We start from the raw sequence: 12,463 nt of genomic DNA on the forward strand, positions 1-12,463 counted from the left end.
GCTACTTGTACTTATTGCCCGATAATTTGCAAAAAAAAAAAGCTAAGAACATGTTAACATTGGGTATTTCTAAACTCAGGACAAAATTGAGAAACTATTTAGCATGGGTGTTCTGGGGCGGTTGTAGATGTGTAACAAATTTTGGAGGTCAAAGTTAGAAAAAGTGGGTTTTTAAAAAAAAAAAAATCATCATATTGTATACATTTTTTTTGTAGTAAATGATATGATGAAAATAATGGTATCTTTAGAAAGACCATTTAATGGCGAGAAAAACGGTATATAATATGTGTGGATACAGTAAATGAGTAAGAGGAAAATTACAGCTAAACACAAACACCGCAGAAATGTAAAAACAGCCCTGGTTCTTAATGGTAAGAAAATTTAAGAACAGTCTGGTCACTAAGGCGTTAATAAAAGTGCAGATTTCAAGACAAATCAAGCACTTTTATTTAACACTTTAGTAATGTCTCCCTGATATCAAGGAGAGAGGTGGGAGGGTTTCACTTTAAACTATATTTAAAAGCAGAAGTATTGGTGGCCCAAACATAGGTATACAGTATAGTTTAATAAAGAGTCACCAAGAAAAGGAATTGCTTCCTTTCTGGTAAATAGGAAGGTTTAGATAGTGGTCTCAAGAAAAGTGTGTAACTCCTCAAATCCCAGTAAATCAACCCACACCTTAGGCTGAAAAAAATAAAATAAAGAATAGGAATAGCAAAAAGAAAAAATCAAATTGCTGCAACCAGGAGATAGTTACTATCACTTACAATTCTTAAAGGACCACTATAGTGCCAGGAAAACATACTCATTTTCCTGGCACTATAGTGCCCTGAGGGTGCCCCCACCCTCAGGGACCCCCTCTGGATGCAGAGTAAAGGGTTAAAACGTACCTTTATTCCAGCGCCGGGCGGGGAGCTCTCCTCCTCCTCTCCGCCTCCGATCCTCCCTTTCGGCTGAATGCGCATGCGCGGCAAGAGCTGCGCGCGCATTCAGCCGGTCGCATAGGAAAGCATTTACAATGCTTTCCTATGGACGCTTGCGTGCTCTCACTGTGATTTTCACAGTGAGAAGCACGCAAGCGCCTCTAGCGGCTGTCAGTGAGACAGCCACTAGAGGATTTGGAGGCTGGATTAACCCATTTATAAACATAGCAGTTTCTCTGAAACTGCTATGTTTATAATAAAAAAGGGTTAATCCTAGAGGGACCTGGCACCCAGACCACTTCATTAAGCTGAAGTGGTCTGGGTGCCTAGAGTGGTCCTTTATATAGGTGTATTTAAAACCTCAGTATTTAATGTTTGCAGAAATGGTAAGTCTGCTAAACAATGTAATACAATAAATCAGTAGCAATTGTAATGATAACAATTAAATCTTCAATATACACAAACCAAATGAAAGTATATGAATTATATCAACAAGTAGAAAAAATGGTAATAGTTTCAGTCCTTAATATGTTTAAAACACCGTAAACGAGCAGAACAGTCCTATTGAGTCTTTTAAGCTGTATGCTCCTATTTATGTACAGCTGAAGTCCCTTCTATCGAAACAGCAGGGAAAACTAGCCAATGGGAGCACAATATTACTCTACTACCATACTAATAATAACATTAATAATATGGTACACATAAGTAATAACACAATTCTCTGTGTGAAGAAATATCAATGTAGAAATGTATAGTAAACTTTTCTACATGTAAATCAAGTTAGTAACCGACAATGTTATCCATCCAACACCAGCCGTTGGTCTTCATAGTATAGAATGCAGAAACATGTCTTTCATCAAAAAAGATTTTATTCTAAAAAATATGTATAATTGTATAAATATATTAAAATCACAGACGGCACAAAAGTGTAGGAACCTTATTACAAATGCAGATGTGATAAATAGTACCATCACTACTTCTTAATCATATTGGGATACTCTATTTCCGAAAATAATAAAAAATAAAAATGATATGATAAAAATATATAACAAAAATTGTAATTGTGCAGTTCTTCATTCTAAGAATACTGGCTTGATAATAGAAATATGAGAGAGATAAAATCAAAAATCGTCAGGTAACGCGTAAGGCTGCATCTTACCGATACACTGACACAGATTTGAACACAAAGTGAACCAAAGTGGAACGCACGCGGCGAATCTCCCCTTCAGTTACTGGACACACAGGACTCTGCAGCTGTCTCTAAGCCGGCTTCTGACAGTCAGCAACAGACTGCGGATGGTGAGACTCCAGAATAAGGTTCCTACACTTTTGTGCCGTCTGTGAATAACTTTGATTTTCATATATTTATACAATTATACATATTTTTTAGAATAAAATGTTTTTTGATGAAAGACATGTTTCTGCATTCTATACTATGAAGACCAACGGCTGGTGTTGGATGGATAACATTGGTTACTAACTTGATTTACATGTAGAAAAGTTTACTATACATTTCTACATTGATATTTCTTCACACAGTGGATTGTGTTATTACTTATGTGTACCATATTATTAATGTTATTATTAGTATGGTAGTAGAGTAATATTGTCCATCAACGTTGCAACATTCCTCAAACCTGCCCAGGACACTGTGACTTACATTATGACATAAATTCCGGTCACCCAAAATGTCCATAAATACTTCCTACATGATCTCTTTTAATTTGTTCATTGTCTGGGTCTTCCTCCCAAAAACCTTATTCTTTACTACACCCCAACAAAAGGGAGCTAAACCTGCTATGTAAACTTTCAATTTTCTCTAAAACTGTTATGTTTTACATTGCAGGGTTAAAGGATCACTATTGTGTCAGGAAAACAAACTTTTTGACACTATACAACTCTTAGGTCCCTCAGGGACCCCTCCCTTGGCACTGAAGGGACTTACTTTAATCCAGCGCCGGGCTCCCTCGGCGCTGGTGACCTCTCCTCCTACTCCGACATCGGCTCCCAAGTGGAGCGGAATGCGCATGCGCGGCAAGAGCCGCCCTCACATTCAAACAGTCCATAGGAAAGCAGAAGCGCCTCTAGCGGCTGTCAGGAAGACACTAGAGGCTGGATTAACCCTGCAATGGAAACATAGCAGTTTCTCTGAAACTGCTATGTTTACATCTGAAGGGTTAAAACCTGGGGGACCTGGCACCCAGACCACTTCATTGAGCTGAAGTGGTCTGGGTGACTATAGTGTCCCTTTTAGAGAAATCTTTAAATTATGGTTAAATAAACACATAGCAAAAGTGATGAAACTGGCCGTGTTCATGAATACATGGAATCACGAAACAGGGTTAACAGAGTCCACAATGGAGAATAAAGAAAGGAGATGGAGTAGGATATAGAAGAAGTCAGTCAGTGTATCCAAAGTAGTGTCAATGTCTGGTTTAGAGCAGGTGGTCAGAAATGTACTAATACAGGATTGCAATTGGTTGTAACAGCGGTTCCCAAAATGATCATAGCACCTGGAACTGTGCCTCCCTCTCCCCTGCCGGCTCCGCAGGACCGGACGGGAGATCAGAGATCTCCCTCTCCGGCCCGCCAGCACTGTAATGCTGGCAGCCGGCAGGGGAGGGAGGGAGAGAGGACATGGGGAGCTCTAACTTGCAGCTCCGTCGGGTTCTCCTCTTGTAAGCTCGGAGCGTTGCTATGGTTACCACGGCAATGCTCCAAATCTTGTGAGAGTGAACTCTAGCAGCTCCTGAGGCTGCTAGAGTTCACTCTCACCAATGGAACCACTAGAGCTTCCCCACGGACCACCAGGGATTGCAGGAAATGTCCCCCCTCCCAGGCAAATGTAAGCAGGGAGGGGGGATATTTAAAGTATTATTTTTAATTTAAAAAATATATATTATATATTCATGAATTTGCCCTCCCACCCCCACACCATTATTCCCCACATACCCACACTGCCCCAATACACAAACACATTACCCCCTATACACACATAATTACCGCCCCCCAATACACACACAATTTCCCCCCCATACACACACACTGCCCCTCTATACACACAAACTGTACCCCTCACACACATTGTACCCCTTACATAACCTGTCCCCCCCCCCACACACACACACATTGTAGCCCTCACAAACACTCTGTACCCCTCATTCAACCTGCCCCACAAACCTCAACCTAAAAAGTTTGGGAACCACTGGTTATAATGTAAAGGATGTAGTTGAGGGAGAAAACGTTTGTTGTCCGGGTTGAGTAGCATAGTTTTTTTTCAGCTTGATAGATCAGTGTAATGGTGCGCATGTGGAAATACACCTGAAGTCTTATGTAAGCTGGCTGAAAAGTTTATATATCTCGATTTCATGTCAACAATTTCTATATTACCTGCCATACCCTTCATCTAAAATTGTAATGTTTGCTCTGCTGCAGACCCAATGGTCATTTGTGTACTACTATTATTTGAAAACAATATACAATACACGGTTTTATTTGTTTAGTTTTTTAATACTGCTGAGGACATTAAAGAAAAAATCCTTGTAGGCTTCCATCTTGGAAATTCCGATTCGTCATTATAGGTAGTTATAAGGACAGATCAACCTGCAATCCCACCTTTTAAAAAAACAAAAAACCCTGAGCACAATTTAAACTGTAGTCTATAGGCTGTATTAATTTTGTGTTTCACAAGAGAATTAATAATTCAATTCTAAGCTATACTGATGCTCTTGTAGTATTTTTTGAACATGTGACAGTTTCCTTGTGGTTTCCTTAGTGGCATGCTCTGCTCCATTCAGTTAGTCCTTGTTATTTGCACCTTTATGTCTTACGCTGGTTAATGCTGAATTCAGTACTAGGAAGCCAATTCAAGGCTGGCAGGGTGTGCTGTGAGTTTAAGTCAGCAGCTGAGGTACCAGAGCCTGTCTAATGCTGCTGGTAGTTTTCCTGGAATTGTGAGACAGGTTCCTTACACATTCTAGAACGTTGATGCTGCTTCATTGATTCTCTATCGTCCCCCCCCCCCCCGCATTGTCATGACCTGTGACGCAGGCAAGGGGCGGGAATGAGCCTTGTATCTTGTAATACAAGCGGTACCCTGCTGGGTACAGAGCATCCGCATGCAGGCAGTGGGCAGCCTCCATCGCTCAGTTATATGGACGCGGACAGACCGGGTGCCTCCGATGAATGCAGGCATGCACCGTGCAGCATTTAGGCAGGCTGCAGCGTTAACAGAGAGGACCTGTGCAGCTGGATGGAGCCGTGAGTCCTGGTTATATATCTCTATGCTGCAAGACCAGTGACAGCTTCTGATCCCAGCACAATAGGCTCTTGCACTGCGTGGGAGACATGAAGATTTGGAGCTCAGAGCATGTTTTCAGGTGAGAAGGGAGAGCAAGCCTGACATTCACCTTAATACACTATATATATATTGTTTCCTGCAGGCCAATAGCAGCAGCAGCCTGTGAAAGGTTAGAGGTTACCATGTTCCCAAATAGGGATCCCCCCACACTACAGAGTGGTATTGATAGCAGTTTACATTGTCTATCTTTGTTGAGATGTAATACACAGAATATTGATACTTTTTCCTGTTATAGTAATAAGCGGTTATATTATTAAAGTTACATTTCCATCACCATTGGACATGGAGATATTCTTGATTAAGATCAGGAAAATCAGGAATAAAGTGTAAGGTTAGGAGGCCATGTTTCAGGTATAGTTAATAATGCAACACTTGTTACCCTTGGTGACTCCTTTTCTTTGTTGCTTCCCCAGAGTAGTGCATGCAGGTCAGAGCATTGTCTCAAAATAGTAAACAGGCAGGGTAGGTATATGTGTTAGGAAAGAACAGAAGAGATCAATAGTTCACCCCTCATCTCTTCCCGGGTTTGCTATTTAGTGCACCCCTCTGGCTGAGCTGCCACAGTGTGAGTTGGGCAATTTGGCTCGCACTGCCACAGCACTTCCTTGGGAGCCAGGGAACCTTGTGCTGTTTTTTGCGTTGGCTATGGGGAAATATAAGGTAAATGTCACAGATCACCCAAAACACTATAAATGTAAAGTTTATGCAACTTACTGAATTTACCTCATGGAGGAGCTCCTAATTAAATTTCAAGAAGGGATGTGGATGATGAGGACTGGCTCAGGCAATGTCTAGAGCTGGGGTCAGCAACCTATGGCACATGAGCCATCCATGGCACTCAGTTGGCCTTTAAATATCTGCTAGTGCAAACAGAGCTATGATTGTAGGTGGTGTGGGACAATCTTCAATTTACACATTTACAGCACTTAGTGGAAGTGATCTCTGATCTATTTCTGCCCTCACTTGTGAATTGGAATCCACAATGGAGTAGAGGAGCATGCAGCAGCTATGTGCATTTTTCCTTTGACCTGTACCTGGCTAGCCTGGATCCCAGGGAGGCCACCTACACTGCTTGATATACACAGAGCTGCAGAAGAAGCCTCATACAAATAATACAAACAGCCCACAAACAAACAAAGGTAACACCACTAACAATCCACATACATGAACATAACCCTACAAGCAGCCTCTCAGATGCAACACCTCAAGCAGCCCTGCACATATACAGCCTTCCAAACACACAATGTGACATATCACCCAGACATACAATTCTACAAGCAGCCTCAAACATAGGTATGATAAAGAATACCACAAACTACTCATGAACATTTACAAAATAACAGCCCACATACACACAAATACAATGCTACAAGGCAACTACAGCACCCTTAAATAACACAAGCAGAATATGACAAAATACACACCTCTGAAAAAAAAATAGGACCAGCATGCCAATAGACTTCAAAATATTTATTTTGGCACACTACTAATAAAAGGTTGCCTACCCCTCTAGTGTCTCCAGTACAGCATCCTGAGGTGGAGCATGTTCTTGCAACAATGTGTCAGATGGAGGCGGAGAGTGCCAGCAAGAGACCAGCCCTAATTAACTAAAGACAGGGTGGTCTTTCCCCACAGTTACTGAATCTTAAATGGGACCACAAACTAAGAGGTAAAAATCCCTAGAGTCTGAAGAGCATTTTCTCTTTCAACTCCCAAGAAATACAACAAAGAAAATAAAGAATGTGGATGTTCAGAAGACTCCAAAACCGAGTCAAGAAAACAGCAGAGATGTTCCAGAAGTTATTGGTTGAACCCCTTCGGTTTCGTCAAGTGATGAGTCTGCTTCTGGGATTTCTTTAGGGTTTTTGGCTAATATATTTAAGGGTTTTAATTCTAGCTCTCCAGCTGGGGCTTGGGTTCAATCCCAGAAATTATTTTACCTGAGGTAAAAATGTCAGGTTTTAGTGAGAAATTTTTCAGGGAAGTTTTAGGCAGACAAACCTTCTCTGCTAGGTTTTCACCTCACAAAACAAGTGAAAGAAAAGATTTGATCTGGGAAATATATGAATAATATGTTGCTTCTTCCATTGTCCAAAGACTATGTAATAAGAGCAGAAAAGTACAAAGACGTGGATAGGAAACCTCCACTAGCATGTACTTTAAAATATTGGTTGCAGGCATTTTGCATAGTTGCAAGTGTTTTATGTGAGAAACATCCTGAGCAAAATAGTGACTGATTTCATTTTGGAAGCTTGAATAATTTCTCAGGTTTAGCGTGATTTCAATACGATGATTGGTTTAGGCAAATTAAATCACTCCATAGTGAGCTGAAGCAACTAAGGACGTAGGCTCCTGGATAAGCCTTGTGATACCAGCAAAAGCTATGAAGCAACCCGTAGCCGATTCCACTTTGGGCAGGTTTAAAAGAGTCTGTTGGGCTTTTAATGAAAGGCAGTGTTGTTATTTAGTGAATTGAAAATATAAGCATGAATGCTGTCCCTATGCAAGAGGACACCCTGCCTTTCATTGTTGCAGAAAGCAGATGGTAGCCCAAGTAGGGAAAGGCCATCTTTCAGAAGGGCATGACTCCAGTAAAGCTGTCTGCTCTGTTTCCTTATTTAAATCTTTACCCAGAAAGAGCGAAAGCAAAAATAATTAATTGAGGAAGGTTTTAGGTGGGGTTAAAATACTGATTATGTCCCTCTCCCAGTTTTTTCATTTGAAAAGCATTCTGAAGGCAGTATATGCTAATTTACGAGTGGTGAAAGGAAATTAAAAAAAAAAAACGTTTTTTTGAGTTTTTTATCCATTACTCTCTGGCAAATATCAGGATTTCTCCTTTGGGATTAGTCCCCAAGAAAGAAAGAGGGGGATTTAGGTTGATTCACCATTTATCTTATCCACCAGGAGCATCAGGAGCGTCTTCTGTCCTATGCCACTTTTGAAGACGTTTTGATGCTGATTAAAAGTTGTGGGAAGGGGCCGGGGGGTGGGGGGTGGGGGGGGGGGGGTGGTGGTGCCTGACTGTCATGGAAGAAAGACGCATCCCAAACAAACCCCTCTATTTTATTGTTATATATAGCTCTTTGCAACCTATCTAGCATCCTGACCTCTTTGAAATACCCGTGTGACAGTCAGTGCATTATCCGAAGCTCACTTGCCATGCGGAGAGATATGCTGCCTAGTGCTCACCGGATGGGAGAGGTGGCTGATCTCCCACTCTGGAGGTGCCCAGCAACAGTACTCAAAGTCCAAGTGCCCCGTTTCTCCCCCTTTGGACCAGTGGGGTTGTCCCGGTCCACCCCAGGGAGGCTACCCAGATCAAGCAGGATCGCATGTTAAAGCCATCCAAGCTAGTGGCATCAACTGCAAGTTACCCAAGATGGTGGAAACCTCATGCTTCCCTAGCTCCAGAAGCAACACACCGGATCTTGAATCAAGGCTGGATAGCCTTTTTGCTAATTTCCTGCGGCAGCTGGAGAGCAGGATGCATCAACACGCCCTGCAGCAATCCAGTGATCACGCAGATCAGCCAGCTCCAAGTTCCCCGCATGAGTCCTCAGTGCTCCCTGTCGTGGAGGCCCAAAAATAGCGGCAGATCGGGCGACGAGGTTTGCATGATGATCAGAGGCAAGTTTTACTGCAACACAGAGCTGGGTCTCATGAAGAAACGAAGGGGATGCAGGGACTCCCACTCCTGGGGCTAGTACTTACCCACAGGCTTCCATGTGGGCTTACAGACCGGGATGCACCCTCAGAGTGCTCGACTGTGCTCTGCCCATGGTGGGAATAGGGTGAATTGGGGCTCTCGAACTGAGCCATACAACTCGTCTAGTCACTCACATCTCCATCTCGCGATACATAAAGTGGGGAGACCACAATGTTCTGATAATTTTGATGTACCCTTTCCTGCTGTTTCCTTTTATTTTCATATTTTGCTTTTCTTTGAGCCTGGACTTGCCAATTGCTCCCTACTCTCTCCATCTCATTACCAGGGAGCCTCCTAGGGGAATGACCTCTACATGTTCTGTTTTGCTGTCAATCTAATTTACCTGTTTCTCACTGTTGTTTGGCTCATTGGCCACTTGGATGTCTTTTGAACACCACTTGTGTTAATTTTGTTTTTTAGAAAGACAATATTTCTTTATTCTGAGTTGGTTTAAGGGGTATGCGAGATAATGATTTATATTGGATAGTTATGGATTGTGCACATGGGCTGCCATTGGCAAGTGCCATAGTGATTAATTCAGGGTGAAGCGACATTGCATCCTTTCAATCCATTCTTATTTTATTTGCTGTTAAATCTTTCATATCAGTTAATTTTCCAATGTTTTATTACTTTGGTTGGAAAACAAATTGCATTTTATTTGGCTTCAATCTCACAAACCGAAAGCTTTAGAGAAGAGAATGGAATAATGTTAAAATTCTTACCATCCCCGGGAGAATTTTTTTCTGCCATTAGGAACTAGAAGGTGGACATGAGGGCCTCTATTGGAGAGATGGGATTCATTGCTCTGATAATAGATTTGGACATCTTCAACAATAATCTCCTATCAATTATTGAGAGGGCCGTTCGTGTTTGTTTGGATTGGGCCTCACCCGGTTTGTGATCCAGTTTTGGTGTTTAGAATGTGATAAATGCGGGGTGAAAATGTTATATAGTGTTATAAGGCAGCAGTGTGGTTTTCCCCTTGGTGTTAAATACCAGGGATGTGTTACAAGTGATATGATTAGTTATACAGTTGCGTTGTAAAGAAAGTAATTGTTAAATGTAAAAAATATTTTACAATTATTTTCAATAAACATTATGGTCTTTCTCCAGTAATTAGTTTTTTTGTGTTTATTTTATTAGCACATAGTATATCTATCGTGCGTTCATCTAATTGCTGCTGCTACTTCTAACCTTTTTAAAACAACACGTTACATGCAGCTGACATGTAGGTGCAGGAGCAAATCCACAATCTTAGGGGAATTAATAAGAGAATATGCACAAGCTCTCCAAATTGTGTCACCTATGTGTCTATGATATCTATCTCGCCAGCAGAATACTTACCAAATGTCCAAAATAGGGTTTCCTCCAAAAATTAGGTTTCATTAAAATTGACTCCATGTGTGGCATAGTACAAACTGTAGATCCAGGGATAGTTATCCTTCCTCAGCTTCCTAGGCAGACCTTTTCCTGTCCTTTTGACATTACAGTGGTACCTAAAAATGCACCGCTAACATAATTTTCGGTTTACAAATGAAAATCCATTGAAAATAATGCCTCGGTTTACGAATTTTTTCGCAATACAAAGTGAGTTTTTCCATGTTGCATTCAGCCTGGTTGGTTAATAGCGCTGCCCCCGTGCATGCTGGAGTCTGTGGGCAGCGAGTGGCGTCGAGTGTGGAGGTGTTGGAGCGGTTTTTGCATTGAGTCTCGGAACCATTCTGGAAATTTTTTGCAGCGGTTTTGGAACTTTAGAATTTCATTTCTCAAGCGGTGGAAAGGTAGGGAGCTGAACTTCGTCGTTTGCATGCCTTTTACTGTGTGTTCTGCATTGTGGGTCGGTTTCCATGCCAGCTCATTTTGACTTTTTTCTCACCTCTGGAACAGATTAATTGTTTTTCAGTGCATTCCTATGGAAAACCACGTTTCGGTTTTTCGCAATACAAAACGTCCCGGAGAACGCATTAAATTCGGAAACCGAGGTACCACTGTATTGTGATTTTTTTTTTCTATACTCTTTCTTTCTCTTTCTTACCTATTTTTATGCTGCATCTCTACTTCTATCTTTTTTGCCATGTGGGTGCCCCTGGTACCTCACTTTTTAATGCAGATTTTTAAATTTCTTGCAATTTCTTCTGAATTTTATTTTTACAGTTGCTTTTTAACTCCTTGTGTAGCTATAATGTAAATCCACTGTGTAACCATCACCAGCTCCAAATTAGTAAATTAAAACTGTCATGCACCATCACATTCTTCCGACCAATTATATACCCTCATTCACTTACATTCACTCATCCCCATACCATCACATATCCTCATTCAGTTACATAGTCATCCACCTAGTTACATTCACCCGGCACACCCCAAAATAGATTAATCTACCCATTAACTTACCTTTCAACTGTTTCATACATACATAATTCACAAGTTTGCATACTGAAAAAAATATGTGTAAGGGTGAACTTGATGGACTTGAGTATTTTTTATAACCTAGATTACTGTGTAACTATGTAACATATAAACATTATAAACATTATCTACAGGCCCACATACACAAATGATATATACAGTCACATATATACACATTATATATATATACCGTTACATACACACATATACTAGGGATGTGGAATTTGTATTGCCCGATTCCCAGGACACGCAGTTCTGAGCGCCGGGCAGGCAGTTTAGGTAGTAGTTTAGCCTTGCCACGGGCAGCGGCAGGGCTGCATGAGGGAGGACAGTGTTTGGGGCAGGAAGTGTGAGCGCATGCACTTTGACTCAGTAAGCGCCAGAACCGCAAGGAGCAGAATTAATTAGATCTGTGTAAAGAGACGTGTGTTCTTTGTATTATAGCTCAAAAGATTTGGCTTAAGGGCTGGTAAGAGTAGAACATCCAGCACACTCCTCAACTACACAGCCAGCACACACACACAACATACAGCCAGCACACACATACCAAAATGCCAACACACACACACACCATACAGCCGGTGCACACACCTACCATACAGCTAGTGCGCACACACACACACACTATACAGATAGCATTCACCATACAAGCAGACAGCATTCGCCATACATAACGTACAGCCTGCAAAACATACAATAGCACATACACCATATAGCATCACACAACATACACCAGCACTAACACAACACACATCTGCACACACCATACACTCAGCACGTGCACACACCAGACACACACACCATACAGCCAGCACACATCAGACACCATTCCATACAACCAGCACAAATCAGGCACACACACCAGATACACAACATACAGTTTGCACACAAACACACAATAACCAGACAGTACACACAAGACACCCACACACCATACAGCCAGCACATATTACATTACCTATAGATAGCACACACTGTACACAGACATTACATACAGCCAGAACACACATTACATACAGCCAGTATACACCACACACACATTACATCTAGCCAAAACATTAC

At 41.5% G+C, this 12,463-nt stretch overlaps 1 protein-coding gene across 1 annotated transcript in view; it reads left to right on the plus strand.

Moving 5' to 3' along the window:
* The first annotated feature begins 5,029 nt into the window (after positions 1-5,029).
* PRELID3A (PRELI domain containing 3A) overlaps positions 5,030-12,463 on the plus strand; it is a 39,339-nt gene continuing 31,905 nt past the window's right edge. Inside the window, exon 1 of the mRNA XM_063451597.1 lies at positions 5,030-5,302. Within this exon, the coding sequence (XP_063307667.1) occupies positions 5,271-5,302 (32 nt within the window). The 5' untranslated portion in view covers positions 5,030-5,270. The remainder of the gene's footprint in view (positions 5,303-12,463) is intronic.

Source organism: Pelobates fuscus, chromosome 4 (genome assembly GCF_036172605.1).
Source record: "Pelobates fuscus isolate aPelFus1 chromosome 4, aPelFus1.pri, whole genome shotgun sequence".
NCBI classification, from domain to species: Eukaryota; Metazoa; Chordata; class Amphibia; order Anura; family Pelobatidae; genus Pelobates; species Pelobates fuscus.